The sequence below is a fragment of the Andrena cerasifolii genome, chromosome 15 (genome assembly GCF_050908995.1).
Source record: "Andrena cerasifolii isolate SP2316 chromosome 15, iyAndCera1_principal, whole genome shotgun sequence".
Taxonomy (NCBI): Eukaryota; Metazoa; Arthropoda; class Insecta; order Hymenoptera; family Andrenidae; genus Andrena; species Andrena cerasifolii.
In genome coordinates this window covers 11,048,980-11,074,912 of record NC_135132.1, presented here as the reverse complement: position 1 = coordinate 11,074,912, position 25,933 = coordinate 11,048,980, and the positions used below count along the sequence as shown (strand labels likewise).

Below are 25,933 nucleotides of genomic sequence, written 5' to 3'. Positions count from 1 at the left end.
TGTCGCGATCTACGGACGCGATCTACGCGATATACGATCAACTCACCCGCGTAAGGGCCACACGGCGACGCATTGTCCTTTCCACCTTTGCTATCCTTGCTTCCGCTTCCTGAAACAGTCCAACCAACGTATCGTCTTACGATTATTCGTCATTCGAATAATTTCCACGTGAAAGCCGCAACGTGCGTTTGGCGAAAAAGCCAGCAATTATATTGTACTATGAAAATTCCATTGGCAAAAATAACGAATAAGATGAACGAAAGAGCAGGAGAGGCGCGAGCGCGAACAGTCTGCAGCACAGAACGATCAAGCACCGCGAAATCGACCGCAACGGTCAAGCTTACTTACGAGTGCGTTCGAATTCCTCCTGGAATTTAGCCAAACAAGATGGAGTGCTTGCCGCGTACCAGGTAACGCGATTCGCCCTAGTCAATTTAGCGTTCCTAGCTAAATTGTCCTGCTCGATCAATCGAATGGCAAGACGCGACAACGGATAGTGAAAAAGAGAGGGAGAGCCAATAAATATTCTTCTTTGTAACGGACGTATGTAGTTTCGGTGCGACTTGCCACGGCGAATTTCACCCAGATCCTTTATTACATTTCCATAAAGTTCAGGTGGCCACGTGGTGGTAGTAGGCATGCCCTTCTATTCCCGAATAATGTTTCAAACTTTGGAGGACCGCGTTTGATTTGGACCTTTTCCTTTACTCGTCGCATCGTTGCGGTATTTCGAGCAAAATAGACCCTGCGTTGGCGTTCCACCAACAGCATTTGCGAAAGTAATACGAACGTGGGCACGATGTTTCCTTGGATTCAGCAACGAACCGTGGAAATTAGTAATGGTGCGCAATCAATTTCGAACATAGAGTGTTTTACCCTCAATTTCTTTGCAATTCTATCTTCTCGGATTTATGTGTCACAATCACATTCTTTAATTATTTCGCAAAATCGCATCTGCAAGGAGCGCGAGGCTGAGGAACAATAAAGGCCGAGACAAGTTAGGGTAAATTTGTAAAATTCCAAAAACAGTTTTATATACTAGAATTAATGTGTAAAAACGAATTAATTATTTAATTGAGAAACATTAATATTTTCACTTGATATCGCCTCGGACCCAAGCATATTGTAGTAAGTAACAGTTTACTGTAAAAACTAATCTTCGCGAGTTCGTATTTTCGGAAGAAAAATACTAAATGAAATAAAGATTTATAATTTATATTTTGTACGGATTTTAGTTATTTTAGTTTATTTTTTTTTTTGTAATTCCATGCATATTAAAAAAACTGAAATTTTTTAAAGTAACTACAGATATTTATTTATATTTTTCGTGATAATTCGAAAACCGGTCTTTTGAAAATCGGTTTTTGTATAAACCCTAGTGCCACTATGGAGCCACGCCACTATCATATTCCTGACAGCCATCTGAGGGGAGCGATATATGCGTTCGCTTTATCGAATTGTACGCGAAAACTGGAAAACTGAAATCGAGCGCAGACGGCGTTGTTTGCGATTTCCCAAAGCTAGATCGCGTGCACTATAACACTGGGGGTTGGAGATAGCGAGAGTGGCCGAGAACAATGACGCGTGTGCTCCAACGTTCGTTGCTGGGGGAGGACTATTCACCCTCAAATAAATCAATAAGTTCCCGGAACAACCGACGTATATACATACGTTCTCTCTTTTCAACAGGAACCCAATCGCCGTCGACGAGTTGCATTTGCCATTTTTACACCAGAGCAAATCATTTCTAATACATTGAAACGTTTACCTGGAAACACGTACCTACGGAAAAGAGGACGGAGCAGGTAGCGACGAAGCGTAATGCTACACCGTCGTGTCGCGTTGGTATCGCGTTGGTATCGCGCCATACCGCGCGCCATACCGCGCGCCACTGGAGTAAAGTGCAAGATGATATTGTATAATAGCATTGCGGCGAACGCGCGATACTCTCGTTCAATGTGAAAAGACACGTGCACGTTAAGACTGTTTGAGTTTGAAATTGTGATCAACTCGGCTGATCGCTATCCATGTTTTTACCGTTACTGCGAACAAAAGGGGGCCAAGAGGGAAGCGGTTCGAGTTCGATAGAAGAAGAACGTAAAGAAAGCGGGCAGTAGTTAGGACAAAAGGAATTTGGACAACACGGTTAGAGTACATATAGCGCGGTATTTGCCAACGGGTCAGCAGACTTTCATGGTGAATGCTCGACCGTGATGCAACAGACTTTGGTACGAGGGTGGTGTTCGATCGGTTGGAGGGTCGCTAGTTTGCTAGACGTTCCACCAGACGCGAGTAACGATTACCACCACCCCTGCGCGCGACGAGCTAGTCATCCCTTCCGTTCCCCTCCCTTTTAGCTTGCCGGGTCCCTACCCTGTTGCCAGTCAACCCATCGAGCCAGCCGACCGCTCTTCCGCTTACTAACCAGCCCGAAAACATCCCCCCACCGCGATATGTACCTCCTTCCTCCCGTTTGCGCTTCGTTGCCTAGCATGTCGCGTTCGAACTTGGAAGGCATTTCTCTACAGTCTACACCCTACTACCAGCTACCTTCTGCTATTGCTTATCATTTTTAAATATACATATATGCACGATACAATGCTGTATTATAAATATTATAATATATACCAAAGCTTCGTTGAAAATGTACCGAGATTCAGAAAAAATAGATGCGAGTGATCCTCGATTCTGTTCTGTTTCCTTTTTTCCACCGATAGGGTACTACGGCGTTCTATAAATAACCAACGACGATAAGACTTGATATACGGAATGACACGCGCGTTCGCGTTGTGCTCTTACACGATTTCCTTATATACTCGATTAGCCGCATGAAGGCAAGTCCGAAAAGGATACTGAACAAAACGGAACACGCGCCACTTAATCCTAACGTAAACATAAAGAATCGTGTCGCCTACAGAGAAGCCGAAGCGGAATTCGATTGCCTCTGTTTCTCGATTTCACGATTCAGCCGGATCGAAGTTTGCCGAAGAGAAAGAAGACATCATCGTTGCAGAGTCGAGGAAAAAGTTGCTTCCTTGGTCGGGGTGTCTCGAGCGACGCTGTCTCCTTAGCGTGCACGAGGAGTATTGATCGACGCGCGCGTGTATAGTGCGTCCCCGAGATACAGCGACTTGATAAACGCAGCAGAGCCTCGGGTCCTTGACGCGTCAGAGCGTTTCGGTGGCAAGCCTTAGTTGTCAAAGATTGGTACAAGAAAGCACATGTAACCAAATAAGTACAGCCCTGTAACAAGTAGCAAAGGACTCAGCCTCAGTCTATACCTATGTATGTACATATCTCGGGGACGCGCTATACCTACCTCTGTCGGTCCTTTCACTCCCCGGTGCAACCAAATTCGTGCTCATCGCAAATCTGTTCGGTCAACCTGTTTTCTCAGTTTTAACGGCGTTTATGAATGGGCAGATTTTTCCCTTCGGGCGAATCAGTAACGGGAAAATATTACTCGTATCGAAATTGCAGTATTCCGTCCGCAAAAATCTAATCGTCGAACGAACGTGTGTGTGTGCGCGCGCACAGAGAGAGAGAGAGAGAGAGACTGGTCTGTTAGTTACGGACACAGCTAGTTATCTTTCTAGGTAACGTTCAACGTTTCTTTCTTTCTTTCTTTCTTTCTTTCTTTCTTTCTTTCTTTCTTTCTTAACCTAACCCGACCGAGCGAGAAGAGCACCGTCTCGTCAACGTTACAGGACTCGGGGCTGAATTCGGTGGATCGTTTATCCTGGTAGGAAATTGAAAAGTGCGCTAAACTGTTGGAAATCTGAGGGGGTGGAAGCTCGTTGAACGATGCCTCGAAAGACAAGGCACAATGATGCTTGTGCGTTTTATCGTGTTAGAGAAGCAGCGGAAGTTAATGACGCATGGAAATGTACGGACGGAGTAGCCTACTTCTTTCTTTCTTTCTTTCTTTCTCTGTCCTTCTCACCTCGTACGCGCACGTTTCTTCAAGGTCGATCACTTGTTCGGCAGACGTGCAACAACTAGTTGTGGAAACTTGGTTAGATGGAGCCCCAGCACGGGCAAAATATAACACGTGACTAGCCGAAAACTAACCTGCGTTTTCGCAAGCGACCGACCATCATTTCGGTCCCTTCGCATGTACCCGGGCCATCATTTTTCCATGTCCTTGCGATCATCTATTTAAAACTTTAGCGAATGTATATCAAAAGGTGCATGCACGTCCAGAGTGATCGACCTGTTCAAAATGCACCGCTATGCGTAGGCGGCAGTCGCCATCTAACCACACTGTCGCGAACTCAATCATCCGTAACGTCCAGATATTTAACTCCTCGCGTGGTAAACGATAATGAACTTTGCAAATTCTCGTCTTCCTGACTTATTATTTTTCAATTTAATGGAATTAATTATGCAATTCTACAAGCCAGTCGTTAAAGCGTTGGAAAATAGCAACAGCAGAATGTAGAATTTGATAGAAACGGAAGAAAAGGCAGGGGAGAAAGGGAACGTGTGCAAATCTCAATGGATGAGCGTCATATGCGAAAGAAACTGATTATTTTTTTATCGAAAAACCGATACGTGATACGTGATAGCCGACGCGCTAATCAGTCTCTTTCCAACGATTATATGAAATATATCGAAGAAAAGCTAATGGATCTACCCAAGGAGTAAAATAGCTAGGTTTAAATTAGTGGCGGTCGAGTGCCACGAAAGGTCACGCAAGTACCAAGTCGAAGAAACTTGGCGGGCATTACGTTACGAGAGAGATCACGGGTTCCGCAACGGTCAAAGTCGCTCGAAAACGCGATGCAGATGGTTTTCGAAATGACGATGATTGTATTCTTTTAGTTGATTTATTTAGAGTCGGAGAACACGGAGAACAGCGGACACCAAACCCGACTACATCGTTCAAACAGTACAAAAAGCTACTGTTTACGAGTTAAATGGTGGTGCTCCGTACGAGCCCAATCGTGTAAGTACGTGTGAAGCGCAAGTTGTCATCGTCATTTCTGAAAGCTCTTCTCACGCCAACGTTCGGTTCGCTATCATTGTGTTTGTGTCGCGATATGCCGTTTTGTGGCCCGCTATATATATTTTATAAATGATATGAAGCATGTAAGAATGTGAATTCCGTTGGTATATAAGTACGTATCATCCTATTACGAGTGGCTTTCTTCGTGCTGGGCAGGGCCATAAAACGTTGGCCGGTGAAACAAACAGAAATCATACGAAACCGTGTTCACTCAGCACTAGGACATCGCGTTTTCTAGATGCCCGCGATCGGGATCGGGATCGGGGTGGGGATGGAGACGGGGATGTCGCGATCACGATCGCGGGCTCTTGTAATAGCGCAAATTCCAGCGCTTACCTTTTTTGATGAGCAAGCTAGTGACCCTCCGTAGCGCCTCGCGAGTGCTGGAGGCGGAGCTGTGCTTACTTTGGCCGAAGTATTTGTTCGGTGTGATGTTCGTGGGCAAAGTTAATGGTTTCCTCTGGTCTCCGGCGCCCGCCAGTCTCGCGTCGTATACGTTGTTCAACCGTTCCAGATGCTCGATCGACGCTGGCCGTGGCTGATTCACCTTCCTCGTCGGATACCATCCACGATTTGGTCCACCAGCCAGTCGCAGTAGCTCCGTGCCAATTATCGCCTGCTCCAAACCGGGATTGTTGCGCCGATACCTGCGCGCAACGAATATTCTCGAAATATTTCTCTCGACGATTCAGTTTGCTGTACACGTACGCAGTCGACCGGCCATGTTCAAGCGGGAAAATAACGCAACGCCGTCATATACACGTGTATGTATAAAGTGGGTAAAAGAAAAGTATGCCATTTGTTCGGCACGACTAGACTTCTCCTGTCTGGCTATGGCAGATTTATGATATACATATCAAGCGATTTAGGGGTGATTCGAAAGCAAAGTCTCGTTACTCGCGATATTTTGATCTGTTGGTGAGGAAAGTTTTACCCAGTGGTCGCCGTGGTTGGGGCGTACCAACCAGGTTGTCGACGCGTCTGCGTGGAATTGCTCGCATGCTGGGGAGTTCTTGGAATGTCACTTCCTCTGGCGAAAACGGGAGTTTCCGGAAGCGAACAAGAAGTCTGCATTCCGGAGCCGGTGGAGACATTAGTAATGATCCCGCCGCCAGTGCCGCTACTGCAACCACCGTTGCTAGTTTCGTGTCCCGCGACAATACCACTGCTACTGCCGCTGCCACTGCCGCTGCCACCGCCGGACGGGCCCGGCTCCATTGATGGCGAATGTCTCTTCGTAAATGGCCGTCGTCGAGAAGGGCCGGGTAGATCCGTGGGAAGAGTTCGCCGTTCCACGGGTATTTGCTGTAAACGACAGACTGGCATTAACGACAGACACGGTTGTTATTTCTTAGAGCGTACGTAAGAGCAATTTCGGCCACTAAACCGAACCGATAGATCGGAAAAGCTAAAGGAGCTAGGAACCTACCTCGCGTCTGGAATTGCTGGTAATAGGCGTACGCCTACCCCTTGTAAAGCCAGCGTCCATGGATCTAGTGTTGAAAAGCGTCTGATGATCCTTAGAATCGGATGAAAGATTAGCCGGGCCCCGATGCGGAGGCACTCGAGGTCTGTACTCCATCGTTCGGTTGCTATGACTTTTAGGTTTCGACGCGATCACGGCGCTCTGGCCGACGTCCGAACTTTCTTCATCCGCTTCTTCGACCGGTGAAGGAGGCAACGGGGGAAATTCGAGCACTTCTACGCTTACCTACAACCACCATTCACGCCCGTTTTCAAGCGGTGGACAAATTCTAGAAATTCTACAAACGGACATGCATGTTTTTTATTATTACCTGAAAGTCAGGATTCTTGGATTCCTCGAGAATGGCGTCGATCACGTTCTCGATCTGCTTCTGATCGTTTTTGTGGCCCTCGACATCATTTTGTCGCTTTGTTCGTCCCGATGAATAGATGACGTCCGCCCCGCTCGGTTTTCTCCCGTTCAAGTCCGCCTGGGGACTGGTCTTGGAAGTGTCCGAGTCGACGTCCGAATCGCGTCGTTTCCTCGAACGAACGTCCGATAGGCCGTCGATTATGTTCCGGTCGTTGGGCTCGTTTTCAAGGCTGTTTCTCTTACTGGTCTGTTTCGCGTCCTCGTTCCTCGATCGTTTGCTCTCGGCAAAACATTCACTGTTCTTTACGCTCTCGATCTCCTTAATGGCATCGCTAACCTTTTCGAGTTGTCGACGGTTCTCCTTCAAGGCTTTTCTCACGATCTGGTCCTCGATCAGCAAGTTTACCGGTATCTTGGTAGTACGCGGCTCACGGCTGGCGTTCGGAGATTTTCGAGAAGCAGGCTCCTCGATAGAGGCCGCGTTCGCGGTTTTTGTTATCGAGTTGTTGGAAGGTGAGAATAGAGTACCGTCGCACTCGCTTGGCCCGTCAAGATAGTCGTTCCCTCGATGTTGCTCGACCGACGCTGAGAAGGACGATGTCACGGCTGCTGGGATTCCGGCGGCTGACAATCGGATCAGGTGGATAGTTTCTAGCAGCTTATCTTTGTCCGATAGATCGAACGGTGCTTCTTCTTCCTCCACCGTCACCTCCAACGCTCCTCGATTGACGGTTTCGTCGTTGATAGCTGGCAGGGAGACGACCCTGACCAAGTCAGGCGATGGGACGGACGGCCGAAATTCCTTTGGCTGATCGTCCATGGGTTCCAGTTTACTCTCTCTGAGGAGGCTCTTGATGTTGTCGAATGTGCTAGAGTATCGTTTCACGGCCGAAAAACGATTCTCCTCCCCGTTCTCGAAGGAGAGGCTTCTGGTCTTGGTGGGGGCTTTCGGCAAAGCCTTTCGTTCCTTCTTTCGGCCACGACGTATCACGTAGGTTCCATTTTTTGTCAATTCCCGCGGCCGTATTTGATCGAGGTCGTTGGTGGAAGAGTCCGAGTATGGGGAGACCAGATCGTCGTCGGTAGTCGAGAGCCGTGGATCTTGCCAGTCGTCAAAGTCGCGCAGCTTGGACGCGGACCCGACACCTAAGAAACCGGCAAGGTGGCACGATTAGGTTAAAGGTCTGGGTTAGGGGTGAGAAAGAGGAAACAACTCACTGGAAACATCGCTGCTCTTTCGTCGTCTTCTACCGATCACCTTGGTGCTTCCTGGTGCATAGAGGGGGTCGTCTTCGAGAGAGACCTCCCAGGCGATCGAGTGTCTCTTGCTGATTGGAGGAGGAGGAGGTAGCAGCTCCTCCAACGAGTCGTCGGAGAATCGTTCCTCCTCGGACTGTGTCCTAAAGTCGGTGGAGTTTCTGGTAGAAAAGTCCGAGTTTCTGGTGGAAAACATGTCGGAGTAGCGTTCCTCGGAGCACCTGTCCGAGGTAGGAGCCGAGAATCTCTCGCTGGAATCGGCCCGGGTCGGCAGGGAGAATGAGACAAAATCTAAATGTCGGATGGAGAATGGATCGGAAGTGGGCATGGAGACGCGATCGTTGGAGCTGGCACTGGCGACCGCTATCGAGAAATCCGAGTGGAATCTTTCGTTGGAGGTGGAGTTGGCCCTGGAGAAATCGGACGAGTCGCATGTCGCTCGCATCGAGAACCTCTCGACGCTCACCGAACTCGAGCGGGGTATGGAGGATCTCTCAGACTCGGAGTTTCTCGAGAACCTGCCCTCGCTCGAGTCCGAGTCGGTCCTCCTCCGTCTGGCATTTTCCTCGGCCCCGTGATCGCGATCGCGATCGCGATCGTGATCGCGATCGTGATCGTGATTCATCAAAAGTCTATCTTCCACACTGTTCGACTTGATGATCTCGTTCTGTCGTTGTTTCCGCAAATGCGAGGGTGGATCTTTCTCGAAACTCTGCCGATGATTATTGTTATTGTTGTTGTTGTTATTATTCTTTCTCTTCTTCTCTCTCTCCGGAGCGTCCAGTCCCTCCTCGGAGGAGCGTCGACGTACCTCGCGATGCTTCTCAACGGCCGATGGGTTGGTTCGCGGTGGGATCCAACCAAACGACACTTTACCGTCGTACGGCAAGCTGGCGAATTTGCTCGGAGGACTTGGAGGCTGAGCCAGCTTCAACCCCTCCAGGCCGTTACCATTCTCCCATCCGAACGGTCTCTGGTGTCGCGTTTTCGGCTGCGCGAAATTACCATTTACCTACATATATTTATATATATGGGGGGGCCGAGTAAAAGACGACAAGTCGACTAGACTCGAATCGATTACTTACGAGCGTCGTTTGAGTGGTGACCACGCTACCGTTTCCCTGCCGTATGCTATCCTCCATTGCTATCATCCATTGTTGTCGGCTGGTTCGACGATCTGAGGAATGGCCGCTCCTTTTCGACGAGTTTCCTGGCGATACCCTGTCGACACGCGATAACCGTCACCCTCTATCCATCTATCCACTGTAATATCTTTATCCTCGATCGATTTTTCAAATTTTTTTGCTTGCTATTGCGATGGCAGATTCGAAATCGAAGGATCCTCATTTACCGAACTTGATGTAGAATATATGGAAGAAGGCTAATATTAGATTTCTTCTTTAAATTTTTTTATTTTAATTCTAAAGAAAATTTTGGAAAACTAAAGAAGGACAAAAATCTGGGTGGCGGTAAGAACACACTTACATTGGCAATAGAGTAGAAATGATTCGCTCGGCTTCTTCTGGTGGCGGAGGAAACCCTTGCGTAGACATGCCCGCGGGATCTTGCGGTTCTGGACAGTCTGGAACTGGACGAAGCGCTATCAAGGCCATCTTTGCTTTTCGCCCATTCATGCTCATGTAACCGTCGTCTTCTGACTGGTGTCCTGCACACACGTAACTCGGTAAAAATCAATTCCCTATTACCGGAGTGATTGCTCGTTAATTAACCGTCGATTAATTCGCAACAAGTCGCGTAAAGCAGATTTTACGAAAGGATGGTGGTTGGACAAGCCCATATGCCATATGTACATTTCTCTGTAGAGGAATCGTTAGAATTATTCGGTAAGTTGGTCAGTCGTTATCGACAAATCTGTGGCATCTGAATGGGTACATCGGGTGGGCCCCAGTGGACCGCTGAGAATGGCGAGACACAGAACTAGACGGATGGAAGGGAGAGGAAAAGTAGATACCTAAAGACGGACTCTCGTCGTCGGGCGTGAGACCAATGCTCGGTTCCGTGCTGCTTTCACAATCCCCGACGCCTTCGCCGCTTTCGACGCCCCCGACGACACCCCCGCCACCCCCGCCGCCACTGACGCCAATGCTGACTCCGTCGACGCCACCTCCACCGCCTTCACCCTCTGCTGCCTCGTGCTCGTCGTACTCTGAGAGTACTTTGTCCAGCAGCTCGATCGATCGTTGCACATCGTCACCTCTGGAACAGACGTATCGTTCGATTCTATAGAGATTACGGCAAAGATTCAAGTACAGAGTCAGCTCTCTCCGCGTACGTGTTGCATTCCGCAACGCGACGCAACCCGACGCGACCCACTCGTCACAATCGTGATGTAACGCCACATGAGGAGGTGGCGGCGGTGGTGGTGGTGATGATGATGATGATGATGATGATGATGATGAAGAAGATAGCGGCAGAAGGTGAATGGTGGTAATGGACGTAGGTAATGTTCTTCGAGGTAAAGGAAGATGGGTGCAAGTTGGCTGGTCAGGGAAAGCAAAGTTGCGAAACTGCAAACTCATTTTCGGCGACCTGGTGATCGAGACCGGTGCAGGAGAAGCATGTTTGTCATTCGAAACGATCACCGCAGAGATGGGCAAAAAATTATCTGAAATAAAAAATTTAGTATGACTAAAAGACGAAAATTCGAAGCGCCATGATTACTTTAGTCGATCGAAGCTCGACTAACGTTGGCCAGCCTCGAGACACTCGAGACACTCGAGAGCCTTTGATCGAAACCGCGCGAGGCCCGAGCCGAGCGACTAAATAGGTATGTATCGATTATACGGAAAGTGAATTTCTTTATTTTTCATCGTCCTAAATCGGACTACTACTCGAGCTCCCGACTTTAAACATCCGAAGAGAATACTACCATGTTCGCCGAAGTGTTTTCTATAAAATAAGTCTATCTCTTGTTGGTACGGTAAGTAGGTACAACGCAACGCTTGGTCTTTGAATCGCGTTGCTACTTTTACAGAATAGACTGCTACATCGTTCTTAATCGATAAACAACTGTGGCCAAGGGAGAAAGAACAAACTACGTAAATAGCGGATTGTAGCCGGTAGGTGGATGCGAGCCGAAAAACTGAAGCTGCTGAATAAATAAGGACGATTTGCCGACAAAGGCAGAAGGCAGAAGGGGGGGATTTGACAACGGTCGCTTTCGGGAGTTTGCCCAAAGCAAAATAATCTAGCCGTGGAACAATGCAGGGAAATTCATCTCTCGTTTCGTTCTTACCCTTAGTTCCCTGTTCGCTTTCCTGTCGCTCTCCTGTTCCCGTGGCGCGTTCGTCTGCGTCTTTTCAACGACGCGCGTTAGTGTACGGAACGGTTCGTTGTCAGGCTCGTTAACGTTTGATTCATTATTCATGGTCATAATTGGCCGAAAGCGGCGACGGGGACAAAGATCGCGAATATGTTTTTCCCCTTTCTGCTTGTGTATCGCCCGACCCTTCCAACCCTTCCTCCCTTTCGTTCCTCCAGACTAATCATCTTTCCTTCGCACTCGTCGATTTTCTCTGTTTTCAATATTAGGTAGATGTATATACGCGTACTTCCGTCTGATTTCCGATCTCTATAAGCCAGTTGAAAAATTCAACGACCAAAGTTACACGAAACTATCTAAAATAACTTTAATGGATAAGCTGTGGTATCCGTGACCCTGTTCGAAAGGAATATCCAACTTTGCTATACTCCTCTGGACAAAAACCATTCTCTTTCGCAGCTGATCGGTAGGCGATTATCACGCCTATACATAGGTACTTATGTAGGTACCTATAGATATTTGCTTTTTCATTAAAAGAACAAAACAGAGAAGAAAAGAAAATTGTTGCCAGACACCGGCAACTTGAATGTAAAGAAAACGAAGGAGAAATTCGTGTGAAACCAGGCTGCTTCTCTACAATCTCCTCTGGTTTTGTTCAACAACGACAACGACAACGACAACGACAACGGCGCGGCGCGGCGGGAAGAAGGACGGGAACAATACCGGCAAACGAGCACGTTTACTTCCGTGAAAAGCCGTGTGTCGGTTGTCCGCGCGGATGCAAACAGAAGACTCGTCATCGACGTTAGTTAGCATACCGTGGAAACTCGGCACGATAATTCAATGAAGCTAGATACGTACCTATTCCGATGTGCGACACGTGTTCACGTACACGCTTCGCTGCATTGTCAACTACGTGCATACAGGCAGCTACAAATACCTACGATCCACTTTTCGGCTACTTTTGAGTTTTCGGCAAAATTAATAGAAATTCTGTTTCCCTCGCCTGAAATCCATTGCACAGAGAAAAAAAGTGGATTTGCTCTGCAATTGGGAACCTTTGCACACGGGCGCTCTTTTAACTCTTTTTCATTAATCAAGTCCAAGTTGATGCGTGCAAATGCAAACACATTCTTTCTCTAGAGTCTCTGGACTGTCCAATCGTCCTTTGCCATCCACCGATTGCTCCCTAATTTAATTTCGCTCGTTAGACGTTACGCGCAAGCGGTGGCGCAGAAGGGAGATGTGTTTGAATTTTCGTTCCGAGGATCCATTCCTCCTGCCCGTCCAGTCGACTCGATCGATAGTTCCCCTCGGCTTCTATCTATTTAGTAGCAAAGTCAGACTGCGGAAGACTGCGAGATTACCCTTGCTTGGCAAACCAAAGTAGCTTCTCCTGGACCGTGCCAGCGCTCTCTCTCTCTCTCTCAGCAAAGAAGAAGGGTGAAGATCGAAAAGTTAGTTTTCACGGCTTATCGACTTGGCTCCGAGTCGAGTTTTTCTCCTTCTCTCCTCCGTTTCGCACGCTTACTTCTGCAATTCGTTGACCCCTAAGACCCTTAAGACGAGGTGGTTACGGTGTGTACGAATGAATCTACCTCGCGAGATGGGATCTGATTGGATCACGTTGTACCATATTTACGAGAAAGAGGGGAAAAAACGGAGCGAGAATAGATTGGTAGTGGGAGAAGGCGAACTCGCGTATCGTAACCTGTAATAGAATACCCGGGGCTGAAGGAGAAACTGGGAAAACCGAGAAAGATTGAAAAGGTCGATGCTGTGCCATCAAAGAGGATTAGGGTAAGGTTGAATTTTGTTTCAACGACTTGTGAGTCGATAATCTGTTGGAGCCACTAATTTCCCCAGCCTCGAACCGCGCGAAATTGTTCTCCCAGACGGGAAGTTTACGTGGTGAAGCGTCTGTGCGCTTATCTAATGCACCTTCGAGATACGATCATCCAGATTAAGCAAAATCTTGCGCCTGCTTTCACGAGAAACAGTGACGCGCGCGCTTCGGATAGCTACTAGACAGAGCAAAGCACCGTGGAAAACTCGATGCGGCTTTAGAGTCTTTAGACCGTTTAGAGGAAACGAGTCGAACTGTTTGAGAGATTGTGAGAGAATGAAACGGCAGAGGAGGAAGGACCGTGACCAGCAACGACCTTGAGCTTCCCAGACGTCAACTAATCGATTCTCCTCCGGTTGCCCATCGGAAAAGAAAAAGGCCTTTGTGACTGCGAGTATGTAGGAGACGCGTAACTCGAATAGGTATCCTTTGGACGTTAACTGCGAGTTTGCGCTCCACGCACCGAGCGTGAAAAGCGGAAAGCGAGGACAAAGGAGAGTAAGAGTAAGAGGGAAATTGTGTGAGAGTGAGAGTCGTGTTAGTAGTTAGTAAGCTATTATCTAATTCGGAGTGAATCGGCGAGTAGGTGGTATCGAAAAGCGGCGCGCAGCCGTTTCCGTATGTGGGTCAGTGGTCGATACGCGTGTCCGTCCCTGCGTCGCGTCGCGTCACAGGGCGGCTCGGCTCGGTTGCGTTCCGCCGCATCCCGCATATGTAAGTAGGTAAGTACCTATGTGGGACATAATCACCTGACCGCTTTCAACCGTTCCCTATATCCGTGACCAGAGAAGCTTTCAGCTACCAAAGTGTACACCGGTTGAACCTACTTGTTTTATCGGCCATCTCTGATTTAGAATTAGTAAGCTTGGATTTCTCGATACGGAAAGATGATGGAAAACTGGAAAGGAGAATAGAGACACGGATCGATTAAAAAAGGATGTTGGGTGTGCCTGTGCCGCCGCTCTCGACCGAGCACCGAGTTATCTATTAAATAACTACGTACAAACATGTATGTTTAAGTATCCGAGCGTGACCCGAGTGGGACCCGACTCCGAAACAACGTCGATTCGATCCGCAAGAATCGCAGGTTGAGTAACGTTCCTCGAGCAAGTAGCCGGCGGTTAGACCGACGCGGCGCGCCGTGTAATAAGGTTCCCGCCCTTCCGGCAGCCAAGCAAATCGCGTTTACGCGTCAGCTAATGGCCTAATCGTATCCAGACCAACCTCCGAAACTCTTTATCGAATTATCCGCTGGCTAGACTCGGTAATATGTCATCTACAGAGTCCACTTTCTGCCATCTTTACACCCTCTACCTCTGTGCAACTTATACCTCGTATACGTAGAAGGGACGTGGTTGTTATTTCTGCTTTTTCCATTTGCATCGATATTAGGTACTCGAGCAGTGGATGCTCGAAATCGAAGATGTTGTTTGCCCGCGTCGCTGCAAAGGATGCACGACCTCCGAGGATGGACGTAATGGTAGCGGCAAAGCTTTCTCAGATAATGCAATTGCTAGCGTCTGGCAGGATTTTCGGCGCTGTCAATTACCGAATAAAGCGACATCGTACCTGTAGAGGACGATAGGACGACCTCCGGAGGACGTTGAACTTGCTCGATATACGTTGCCTCCGCTTCCGACAAGCTGCGCCGTCTCCAACCCCTCTCGCCAGGCTTTACTTTTTCACTTCTGGCCAATTGGATTGAATTTCTCAGATCGGCATGCGATAAGCAATAATTTCCGATCGATAGTAGAATTTCTAATTAAACGTACGTAGATATGAATTCCGGAGTGTACGTATTCTGGTGAATCGATCCCGACCACCCCCTCGCTCCTCTACCGAACCACGCAATCGCGCAGCTTCAATTTCGACGGAGGATATTAGCTGTTGGTCGGTTGATGCGTTTTCTCTGCCACAGACGGATCGATCGTCCAATTAACCGGATGATTCCACGCGATTCCACGCGATTCCACGCGAGTATTAAAGAAAAATCGATAGTTGTTGAATCTTGATCGATTAAATAAAAATGTATTAACGACGGAGAACGGAACGAGGAGGAAGATCGACTTGGGTTTCCTACGAGATAACGTTACCTCGAGTCGGCAAATAGATCGAATAGACTTGGAATTAAAAAGCGGCTCAGTTTTCCAATTCCCCTCTTTCGCGTTCTCATTCTCCTTGCCCATCCAGATCGAACAAGACCTGTGTGTGTGTGTATATCAATAGACTATAGAGCCGATTCGCATGGTTGACTAGCAACTGACCGAGCCTGAAAAGAGTCTAACGAGCGGAAGCAGATGCGCGTATCTTTCTCGGTTTGAGATTCTGTGGCGCGGTATCGGTACGCAGCGCAACTAGAAAAGTTATTCACCTCGAATCGATCCGTCCGATTGTCGAGCCGATGAAAGCCGCCCTAAGTAGTTAATTGGTCTGCTGCCTGATACAGCTACCCACCACTACTCTCTTACTCGATTCCCATTCCCACTCTTACTCCCATTCTCGTTTTCTCTCCCTGAGGAGCAATAACTGATAATTAATCCGTACTCCTTTCATCTAGGTATGTATAATTCAACCGCCGTGCACGAAATACCGGCCAAAATATTTAGTCGGCGACATAATGTTTCGTCTTATCTAACGTAGGGAGGCACGGAGAATCGGTAGAGTGCAGTTCAGTAACGGCACCGCTCATTCAAGTATAATAGCGCTTACAACGCAATTTCCTCGGACCTGGTCCTCGATTATTCATAATTAGAATCGCGACAGAGCATCCAATCGAGAATGGTGCTTTGATCAAAGATGCCACGTTCTGACAAGACTCGAGCCTTCCGCCTTGCACGTTTCACCTTTCACCTTTCACCTTTCACCTTCCACCTTCCGTAGTAGGTACTCGATCGAGCTCGAAAGGTGGAGAGTAGCGGAGCCATCGATTTCGCAATCGCAAACAACTCGCTTTCTACTGCTCGTCTTTCCTACACTTGCACTTGTTGGAACGAACGTATGACACCAAAATGGGATGAGAAAATCAAGCGCTATCGGACTCGTGATACGATTCAAGGTGAGCTACTGGGAATCCTTCGAGACCAAATAGAGCATCTGGACGCATCGTTCCAGGGAATCTACTTACTCTGGAGCAGGATTTCTCCAGCGTTGAGTTCCAAACCACGCCATCAGGCATCGATCGCCTCTGGCCTGAAACAAGCGAAGCACTCTGTGAATTTCGGACTTGAGCTGTGGGGAATCGGACAGGCGTGAAACAACAGCACAGTTTGCAGAAGCATAGCCGAATACGTAAAGCCATTTGCAACGTTCGAGGATTCGATCGCGTCTCTCGAGACCGACGTTTACACTTATTATGTAAGCAACGAGATAGTACCGCTAACTCTGCCTAGATCGTGCATATTTCAGCAAAGTGCTGCCACTTGAGACTCGCTCGCGTTTTTCCCAGCTGAGTCCCTTCAACCACGCTTGCCCGACGCTCAAGAGTCGCCGAGCCCCATTCCGTTCCATTTCATTCCATAGGTACGCCATACGCCCGGATCCTCTATCCTTACTTGCTCGGCACAAAACAACCAGCCGACCCGGACCGAAATGCCTTCTACATTTTTATTCACTTTCGCTTCACCATATCGTGGAAATTCTCGTTGGAGCGCGTGCCCAACAGATTCGATAGATTGAAATTTCGTGCCGTTGCACGCGTACATAATAGGTAGCTATTTTCCATATTTTCTTCGGCGCACCCACCGGAATAGTTCCGAATAATAAAAAAAAAATCTGTGCAAAGTTTCAGCCGGGAAAAGGTGCCCCCCCCTGGGTCCTTAAACATTTAAATAATTATTTAACAGCTCGCTACCTAAAAAAAATATGTCATACAAAAGTTATGGATCCGGACAAAGAGCATCTTTTATGTACTATTACTTTTTCTCCTGCGACTAGCGCTTTTCGGAAAAAGTCTGAAAAACTAAAAAAAAAAAATTCCAAAGCCGTTTGTCGCGCGAGAGAAAGTAATGGAACATAAAAGATGCTGCTTCTCCGGATCTACAACTTTTGTGTGACATATTTTTTAAATAATTATTTAAATGTTTAAGGGGACAAGGAAGGGCACCTTTTCCCGTTATCCGATCAGGCTGAAACTTTACAGAGATTTTGTTTTTTATTATTTGGTACTATTCTGGCGGGTACTCGGAAGAAAATTCAAAAGTCGAAAATAAGAACCACCCTAGTATGTACATAGAATATACTTGGTACGCGAACGCATCGCGGCAGAGCAAGAGTTACGAAATGACGGAGGTAGATCGGTTAGTTATTCAAGTTTTTTGCGAACGCAGCGGAACGAACGTGAGAGAGACTCGCAGTTTCAGCAGTAATACGGGAGGAGGGCCAAGTTTTTCCTTTTCCATTTCACGTCTTTCCGTCTCTTCTTCACGGCCATCCCCGTACCCTAACTCGTGTCCCAGCGGTGTCTGGCTGTGTTGGTGCTTTTGCTGCTACTCTCAACGTCGCTATCATCCCCCACCCGACATTCTCTCCCCTTTCCCTTTTCCCTTTTCCAACGTTTCACTTCGCAACCACGCTCCCTTTCCCTCTCTGTCTGCCTCCAACACTAATCCAACCCTTGCTGTCTATGGACCAAGCGTTCCTTCTCCTTTTCCCTCTCTGTTCCTGACCTTTTCTATTCAAGACACGTGATTGCAGCTTGCATATTTTACGAGACCCACCTCGAACCGTGCACTCGTCTCTCCTCTCTCGTCTCTAGCCAGCCATCCACGATGGATCCATCCGTCCGTCGGCGTCGGCGTCGGCGTCGGCGTCGGCGTCGTCGGTATAACCTAACCTTGCACTTTCCGCTGCACTGCCAACATTTGCCCTTTCGCTCTCTCTCTCTTTCTCCACCTCTGTCTTTGAGCGAGCGTTTTCGTAGGGAAAGAAAAATTAGGACAAATCATTTGGTGGAAGGAAGCAAAGTTTCTCGTTGTTATTACTATAACTCACTCTCCAGTATCTTATACTATAAAGCAGAAAGTGTTTCGTATGTTTGTGTGTTTGTCATAATCGGGACACGCACGTCTGTACATTAAGCAGTGAACTATTCCTAATTATTCCTAATCCTACTTTGCCGAAAATAAAAGGACGGGAGGGCAGGGTAGGGCATCTACTGACCGAAGAATCGTGAGTGAAGCGATGGTACCGGATCAATGGGATACGAATGAAAGTGGAGATTATACATGTAGGTAAGTACCTACAATGATGTTTTTTTCAACCTCTTTGTCTGAACGCTCGAAACGTGTTTACTTTAACGCCTGAATGATTTGACCCACTCCCCTATTTCTCGTTGTCCACTGGCGGCGTTACGCGCAAGGATAGCGAAATAGAGAAGTCGGTCGATCCAGTCAGCCGTTCAAGTTTAAAGTAGGTACCTCCTATACGTGTAATCACGTTTCGAACACGCGCGTGTAAAGATACAGGCACAAATAAAGTGTACGAAGGTATATACATATGTTACCTTTCGTTCGGTTCCCGTTCCCGTTCCCGTTCCCGTTACAGAGGTATTCGTATCGAAGGGTGTTACAGTTAAAAGGGTTTAGCGAGGAGAAGCTCGCGATCCAACTATCGAACCTAAGAATAGAAACATCGCCATCATGTATCTACGTAGATACTTGTAGATCCTCCGTTAGGCAGGAGAACGTTACGAAAATGAGATCCAGACACGAAGCTACCTACGTAAATCGGATTTCGAACGGCCATCCATTCCGGGCCATTGAAAATTTCCCTCCGGTTCCATCCAGAAATGATAAATTCCTACTTTTAAAGGTATTCGCAGCGGGAAATAATCTTGCCACGATTTGCTTCTACCCCTGAGCCAGCTACCCGCCTCCACCCAGCCGCGCCGTATTAGGATATAATATATTCATATTTCGTCGCCACTATCGCTTCACATTTTCCAGCAAGTAGGTAGGTACGTTCATTTTTCGCCAATATTTCAACGGAAAGTTTTCTCTATTATTCTGGCACTCTGTGATAAAAGATCTCGCGCTAGTTAAGCGTTTCGTGTAACGTCAAGCCCGACCATATAGACTAACAATAAGTAGCGGTACATATTATTATACCTATGTATAAAATTCTACATCTACTTCCAACCGTCACGCGTCTGTACGTAACGATTCGTCGTATGAAAGCTGCTCCAGCTGCCTTTCAACACGAATCTCAACGCATGCGCATCGTCGTTGGCTGTAAATTAAAGACGATCCAGACTAGACAAGTCGAATCAAATGAAATCGACTCGCTTCGAGTCCAGTCGAGTCTCTCACCGACCAGATAGGACATGGGTGAAGCGTAACGTTGCGTAACAACACCCGATAGAAGTGATAGGGAAAGTACGAGATGAAAAAAGCAATTCTTTTTGAGAGTCGGCAGGAAAATAAACCCTACGGGCAATCTGTTGCGAGGGAACGTAAGAGGACAGGAAGATGTCGCGTAAGCTTACTTCGTCACTTTACGTATCGCGTACGTAGCTCGCAGCCTAGCCGTTTCACGGTCTCGCCCGCTAACCCACGCTAAATTCCACTTTTACGTAGACGAGGCGAAAAGAATAGGTGTGTCTGATCGGTTAATGATCCGAATGGAAGCTTTCTCTTCTATACACTTTCCTCTTCGTAGCCGAAATGAGAGCAAAGTTGTAAGACAAAAGTTGAACCGATCGAGCGATGAATCTGGCGGAAAAACAGCAAGCATCGAAAAGAAGAGGGGTGCGGCTGCAAGAAATACAGGACACAGCGTTCCCACATCTTGCATTGGTTGCACCGAGGCCAGTACACTCGCGCGAGAGCGTGGCAATATCCGCGTTTCACCGTTTCATTCAACACCAACCGTGCGGCTGTTACCTATTACAGTTTATGTATTTGCTACTTAAGTAGTTACTAACAAAGTAACAAACGTAGAATGTTTCATTACCTTTTATGTATAAAAAAAAAACGCGGGCAGTGAAATTAGAAATAAACAGCTCCTAAGCTTTCCTCGATTCCCTACGTCAGTCTGGGCAAGTACTCTTTTCTGTAGGCTGCGCGTTCGAACTGCACTCGATAGATATACATGTGTAACGTACGTTCCCTTCTGCGCGCGTTAACTCGTCGCAAACGGCCCCTTTCTGCCTTAGACATCGAGCCAATGCGGATGTCCCTCTCGTTAAAGAATAGTATGCATGTACAGTGGCGGACGAAAGAAAGTTTACAACTTTTAAAATCGCATAACTTTTTTAGAATTGGTCCAAACGACGCGAGGTTTTTTTTTTAGAAGATAGGATTAATTTGCTAAGTGACGTGTTTCGCCGTTTTGAAAAACAATGAAATTGGTCGGAATAGCAAAAGAAATTGCAAATGTCGTTTTTTAAATTTTTTTTTTTTGCGAAGCTGTAATGAAAATTAAAAAAAAACCGTTTGTCGATCGAAGTAAGTTGTATACGTGCCTAAAATTTCATCAAAATCGGTTAACGTTGCTCCGAGCTATAAAGATCGCAGAGTAAGGCTCGCAAAAAATGTTTAAAAACTGAGATTTACTTTTTTTTCGCTATCCGACTAATTGCATTTTTTTTTTCAAAACGAAGAAACGCGTCACTTAGCAAACTAATCATTCTAGGTTCTAAAAAAACTCGTGTCGTTTGGACCAATTCTAAAAAAAGTTACGCGATTTTAAAAATGCTAAACTTTCTTTTGTCCGCCACCGTATATACGTGGCATACGCGCTTCCTTCTGCGCTCACTTTCCTCTCCCTATCCATCTTTGCCCATCAACGGCAAACCGACTTGAACATTTTGTTATTTCGTTACTCCCATTGGAGTAAAAACTTTGCAGACTGTAGAAAATTCGGTCCAGGTTGTTTGTCCGAATTTTAGACATGCTTGTGCCGCAGTGGAGTTTAATAATCTACACAATCTACATTGGCCTGCAGGATATTTGAAATTTCTATAAAGAGCGGACGAGGTGTTGGATGTTTTTAAAGCCGTTCTCAGTTATACATAGTAGAGTCCTAGGGGGTCTCTAGACGAAGCGGGGTACACATACCTATTATTGTGTACAGATTCTGCTGATTGACGGTCAACCAGCAGTGGTTATGTAGAATATTATGCGCTTCCAAATAAGGCTACTGTATTTTTGGCCTCTAATTGAAACGCGTTTAACAATAGCAAGTACCAACCAGACAGAGGAATATACGAGGGCGCGCGAGAGTATGCATTTGTGTAACGGAGCAAGAGAACACGCACATACAGATAGAGAAAGAGAATGTTTTCGGGAAGGGGAAACTAAACCTAATAATAACTACATACTTACTACTTGGTGCACGAAATCTACGTTTATCGTTCCACATGTAGGAGCTGATTCGTCGTTGAGTCGACCCGATGACCTAATGACACGCGACGAAGCTTAACCGACCACATAAATTCTACGACACAACTTACTGCGCGTGTTCAAAGCAAAGCAAAGCAAAGCAAAGCAAAGCAAATTGGAACGACACGAAACGAAAGAAAAGCAAATGAAATGAAATGCGTTGTACCTTAGCTGATCCACGTGGCGGCTTTGGTTGTAGGATCCATGGTTGCACCCGGGAAAGGGTCGTTCTGAAAGAAAAAGAAAATGTTCCGATTAAACGTCGTGTCGTTTCGACGAAATAGGGAATCCTGCAGACTGTTGGTTAATACGTTTGTAAAGAACGAAAAGTAGAAATGGCCCTTCTACCGATTCTACCGATAGTGCAATGACAGTGGCTGACGATAAGTAGCGTTGTCGGGAGTAACATGCACGCGCAGTTATGGGAGTAGAGGGCCGGGATTTTTTCATTGAAATTGTAAATTTTATTTACTTCGTCGAAATTCTTAGGTGGCCAGTACACGTATATTCTCATAATTTTCTTCACCGGATTGATCGCAACAGAAAGTTAATTAGATCGAGCTAAGGGACGAAATTCTGCGGCTGGAGACGTCTCTAACTAAATTCAAGAGCGCTTATACTGCGAGGAGAAGTTGATTCTTTTTCGCACCTGCCATTAAACTCGTTAATTAAGAAGAAATCCTTTTCGTGTCCGAAGACCTCCTCGAGACACAAAGTACACATTTGGGTTTGCGTTTCCGATTGTTCGCTAATTAACTACACTTAATCGTACCTAGAGTAGTTTCGAGGCGCAGCAGACTTGCAACGAAGGAAAACCACTGATACGATTTTGGCTATGAGACGTGCATACCGAACGCGTTACGAAACACAGGGATAGGTACACCTAAGAATAGCCTCAGCGAATCGGGTCACGTTCAATGTTTGCCTCCTCTTTTTCCCCGTGTACGTTCTACGTAGGAAGCGAATAAATATACGTATATACTTTGTAGTTGTGTAGTTTACGCGTACGTTTGTGTTAGCTGAAAACGAGAATGGGAAGGCAGAATGCACTGAATTCTGTCCCCGAGAATTACATTGTTTTTTTCCGCAACATCGATGTAAACAGAACCGTCAAACTGACGTGTCCTCGCTAACGTTTCAAGCAGGTTATTACGATGCGGGGGTATAGTAGCGCAATGTACGCTACTACAAAAGTGAACCGCGTACAGCTGTCATCTACAGAGATGACAGCTGACAACGAACGTTGAAGAAATTCTCCTCCGTCGCTGCTCAGTGCTCGCTACCCCTTCAAAACATACGACATGTATGTATAAGTACGCAAGCTCCCCCTTCGCGGACCATATGCTAACCTCCCCTCCGCTACAACCCACCCACCCACCCCAACAGAACACCAGCCCTTTAAGGTACTACGAAATCAAGATGTCCAATTCATCGAGGAAACGCGATGAAATATTCAAAATCGCGTGGAATTCTATAATAATAGAGGAAACTTTTCACACAACACACGATTCATAAATTCATTACGATCCCTAGTGGCGTGTACCTGTCACATGCCTACCGTAAGAAAGGTGCGGACTTACGATTAGACAAGTTTCACACTACAGGAAAATAAAGGAAAGATTTGAATCGCCGCTGTTCGGCGGACGGTCCACTGAAACGTAGTTATCTATTCACCAAATACCCGTCCGCGAGAACCTTGACACGAATCGACATGTATACTACGTTACGTACTATATGGTACCGATCTCTTAGCGGTTCGTCCATTCGTTGGTTTTGCAATCGGATCGACTGAATCGAGCCAATGAAAGAACGAATGAAAGGCGACAGCCATTTCTCGACATCGCCTCCAAAAGCTTTGCCGGATATCGAGCGACTGCGATTCTCCGATATAAAACGAACGAACCATTCCTATGAGCCAGTTTGCGATTCATCGACGCTTGTTCATCGATGACGCGTCTGAATAGTTCGATACCTGAATGACTAAGTGCGTTGATGCTTGCGATGTAAGTACTGTGCGTAGCTGAGAAGAAAAATATAAATGAAAAGTGGACACACACCTTTTCAACGTGAAACTCGCGCCTGCATAGCTCGTAGAACACGATGCGATAATCCAATATGGCAGAACACACACATGTCAAAACAAATCACCGAGTGGCGCGTAATAACGCGGCGTCGACGTCGGCGTCGGCGTCGGCGTCGGTGGCGGTGGCGAGAGCCGCCGCAGCGACAGCGATAATAACGACGATAATGACGACGACGACGACGACGACGACGATGACGGTCGCGACGACGACGACGACGACGACGACACCGGCGGCGGTAACGACGACACAAGGGCTACGACGCTACACAACTCTCTACACAAGCACACGTTCGTATTCACTTCACCTAAACGCCGGATCGATAAAGTTGCCGAGTGATTTTCGACATGCCCGGACGTGGAATGTTTAAATGCACGTACTTGACACGCAATCGTTTTTTTAATACTTTCTCCTAAGGTATCGAAACTACGATTGCTTTCTCACGTAACGTTCAATCAAGACAATCCCACAACTAAGCTCCGTGAGTGACTGGCAACGCGAGCCGACGTACCGCGTCCCATCGCGTTGCGTCGCGTCGCGCCACTCGACGGTAACTTCTTCGCGGCGGAGAGAACCGAAGGCGGCCGAACGACCTAACCGACGCGGCAGCCAACTTTCCGAGGGGAGGCGCTGCTTCGTCCGACGTCGTTTATCGAAGCTTCAGTGACGCTCAATTCGAACATGATTCTCTCCTTTTTCCATAGTTTCCTTTTCTTTACAATTCCTTACTTTTCACCTTGTTCTAACGATAGAACCAGTCTACGCGAAATCGATTCGATTCGAACGAAAGAATCGCTTCTTGGCAAGAACTGTTAGACTACACTCGCTAAGTACAGGCCTCGACAATTTCCTGCAGAAAAGTGTCCATCGATAAAGCTGTAAAACCTTGAAGTGCGCGGGTGCCTGGATAAAATGGCACGCACAGGATTAGATTTTGAATCCGGTAATTTTGAGAAAAAAAAAGTTCCCAAACACTGAAGTTTACACGCCTACCGTTGCACGAATAAGCAAATTACAAGTTACGTAGATATTTCTGATCTACGCAATCGATCGATACGAGTCATCGACATTCGAGTTCGTCTGCCATGGTCAGAAATGAGTCAGACACAGATAAAACGCGCAATTTAAGTTTGCTCGCGCGTTTCCAACCACCCGGTCGCCAGCGGAATATGTATTCCGAACTCTGTTCGTCTGATTAGACTCTAATTGATTTATCTACAACAGCGCACCGTCTTTGGGAATGGTCGCTGAGCAATTAATAAAGCGTGGACCATCATCCGGTTGGACAGAGTCCAACGTTTGGTTCGTCTGCCTACGCACCAGGCCAGTCATGCTTCCGCGTAATCTAGCGAAACGACTTTCGTTCTTTTTCGTAGGGCGATGACTTTGTAGAGTGCACGGGGGATGCAAGTTGCTAAGTAGGGGGGAAACGATCGGTACTTCGTACTCGATCCTCCGCCCTCGGCTCTGTCATTCTGATACGTGAAGAAAATTTACCCCATAGCGTATGTACGTGCGCGGATGATATTTTCATCCTTGATCAACCAACGCAACTGGGAAACGGGGAGCCGGAGAAAAGGGAGAACGGAGGATGATGTCAGATTAGTGAACGTACCTTACCAGCCAGACCTTTGCAATATTTCCGTACAATGCGCCTTCGGCTATAGACAAAAAGAGTCATTGTCTAGCGTTTTTATACGGTACACCGAGCTCGTTGCGTGTTGTAGGTACAACAAGGAACGGAATAACGAACCAGCAGTCTGCATTCTGCAGCGAACACAGTGTTCGCGCATACTTACAAGTCACAAGCTGCGTGCAAAAAAGGATAGGGAAAAAGTTTTTATTCGTTGCAGGCTCCGTGGCAAGAGAGAAGAGGAAAATTTTAGAGACACGGAAGATATGGGTGAATGGTAGGTATGTAATTGGAAGAATCGGGAGGGGAAGGAGGCGCGATGAAAGCTTAAGTCGGTTTGGCTTGAAAACACGTCGCCAGGAATATCGACCGAGCTGACACGACCCGATCGAATCTCTCGCGGGCGCCGGGCCGCTTCGCAAACTCCTTTCGATCGAGTGTCTAGACAACGAGTCCGTACCTACCTCTCGCTCTCACGCCACTTCTCCAGTTTTTACCACTCTTCTGCTTGCTGACGGTTCAAGGTAAAAAGCACGCAACCTTCGCATCGCCAGTACCCTTACCTTTCTCAATCCTTCTCACTTTCATGTATGCAGGAGAATCGAGAATC

At 47.1% G+C, this 25,933-nt stretch overlaps 1 protein-coding gene across 17 annotated transcripts in view; it reads right to left on the bottom strand.

The window, feature by feature from the left end:
- LOC143376995 (uncharacterized) overlaps positions 1-24,172 on the bottom strand; it is a 30,386-nt gene extending 6,214 nt beyond the window's left edge. For 8 of the 17 annotated variants that reach the window (XM_076827857.1, XM_076827855.1, XM_076827861.1 and 5 more), the window contains exons 1-12: positions 23,667-24,169; positions 21,776-21,839; positions 16,356-16,420; positions 10,075-10,319; positions 9,588-9,768; positions 9,188-9,323; positions 8,064-9,114; positions 6,805-7,991; positions 6,438-6,719; positions 5,943-6,313; positions 5,345-5,655; positions 47-109 (exon numbers count right to left, since the gene is read on the bottom strand). In XM_076827857.1, coding sequence (XP_076683972.1) covers positions 47-109; positions 5,345-5,655; positions 5,943-6,313; positions 6,438-6,719; positions 6,805-7,991; positions 8,064-9,114; positions 9,188-9,323; positions 9,588-9,768; positions 10,075-10,319; positions 16,356-16,399 — 3,871 coding nt within the window. In that variant the 5' untranslated portion in view covers positions 16,400-16,420; positions 21,776-21,839; positions 23,667-24,169. Of the gene's footprint in view, positions 1-46; positions 110-492; positions 807-1,308; positions 3,432-5,344; positions 5,656-5,942; positions 6,314-6,437; positions 6,720-6,804; positions 7,992-8,063; positions 9,115-9,187; positions 9,324-9,587; positions 9,769-10,074; positions 10,320-16,355; positions 16,421-17,946; positions 18,128-21,775; positions 21,840-22,381; positions 22,445-23,666 lie in introns of those variants that run through there. The other 9 variants (XM_076827853.1, XM_076827868.1, XM_076827866.1 and 6 more) reach the window with 9 other exon arrangements.
- Between the last annotated feature and the right edge of the window lie 1,761 nt (positions 24,173-25,933).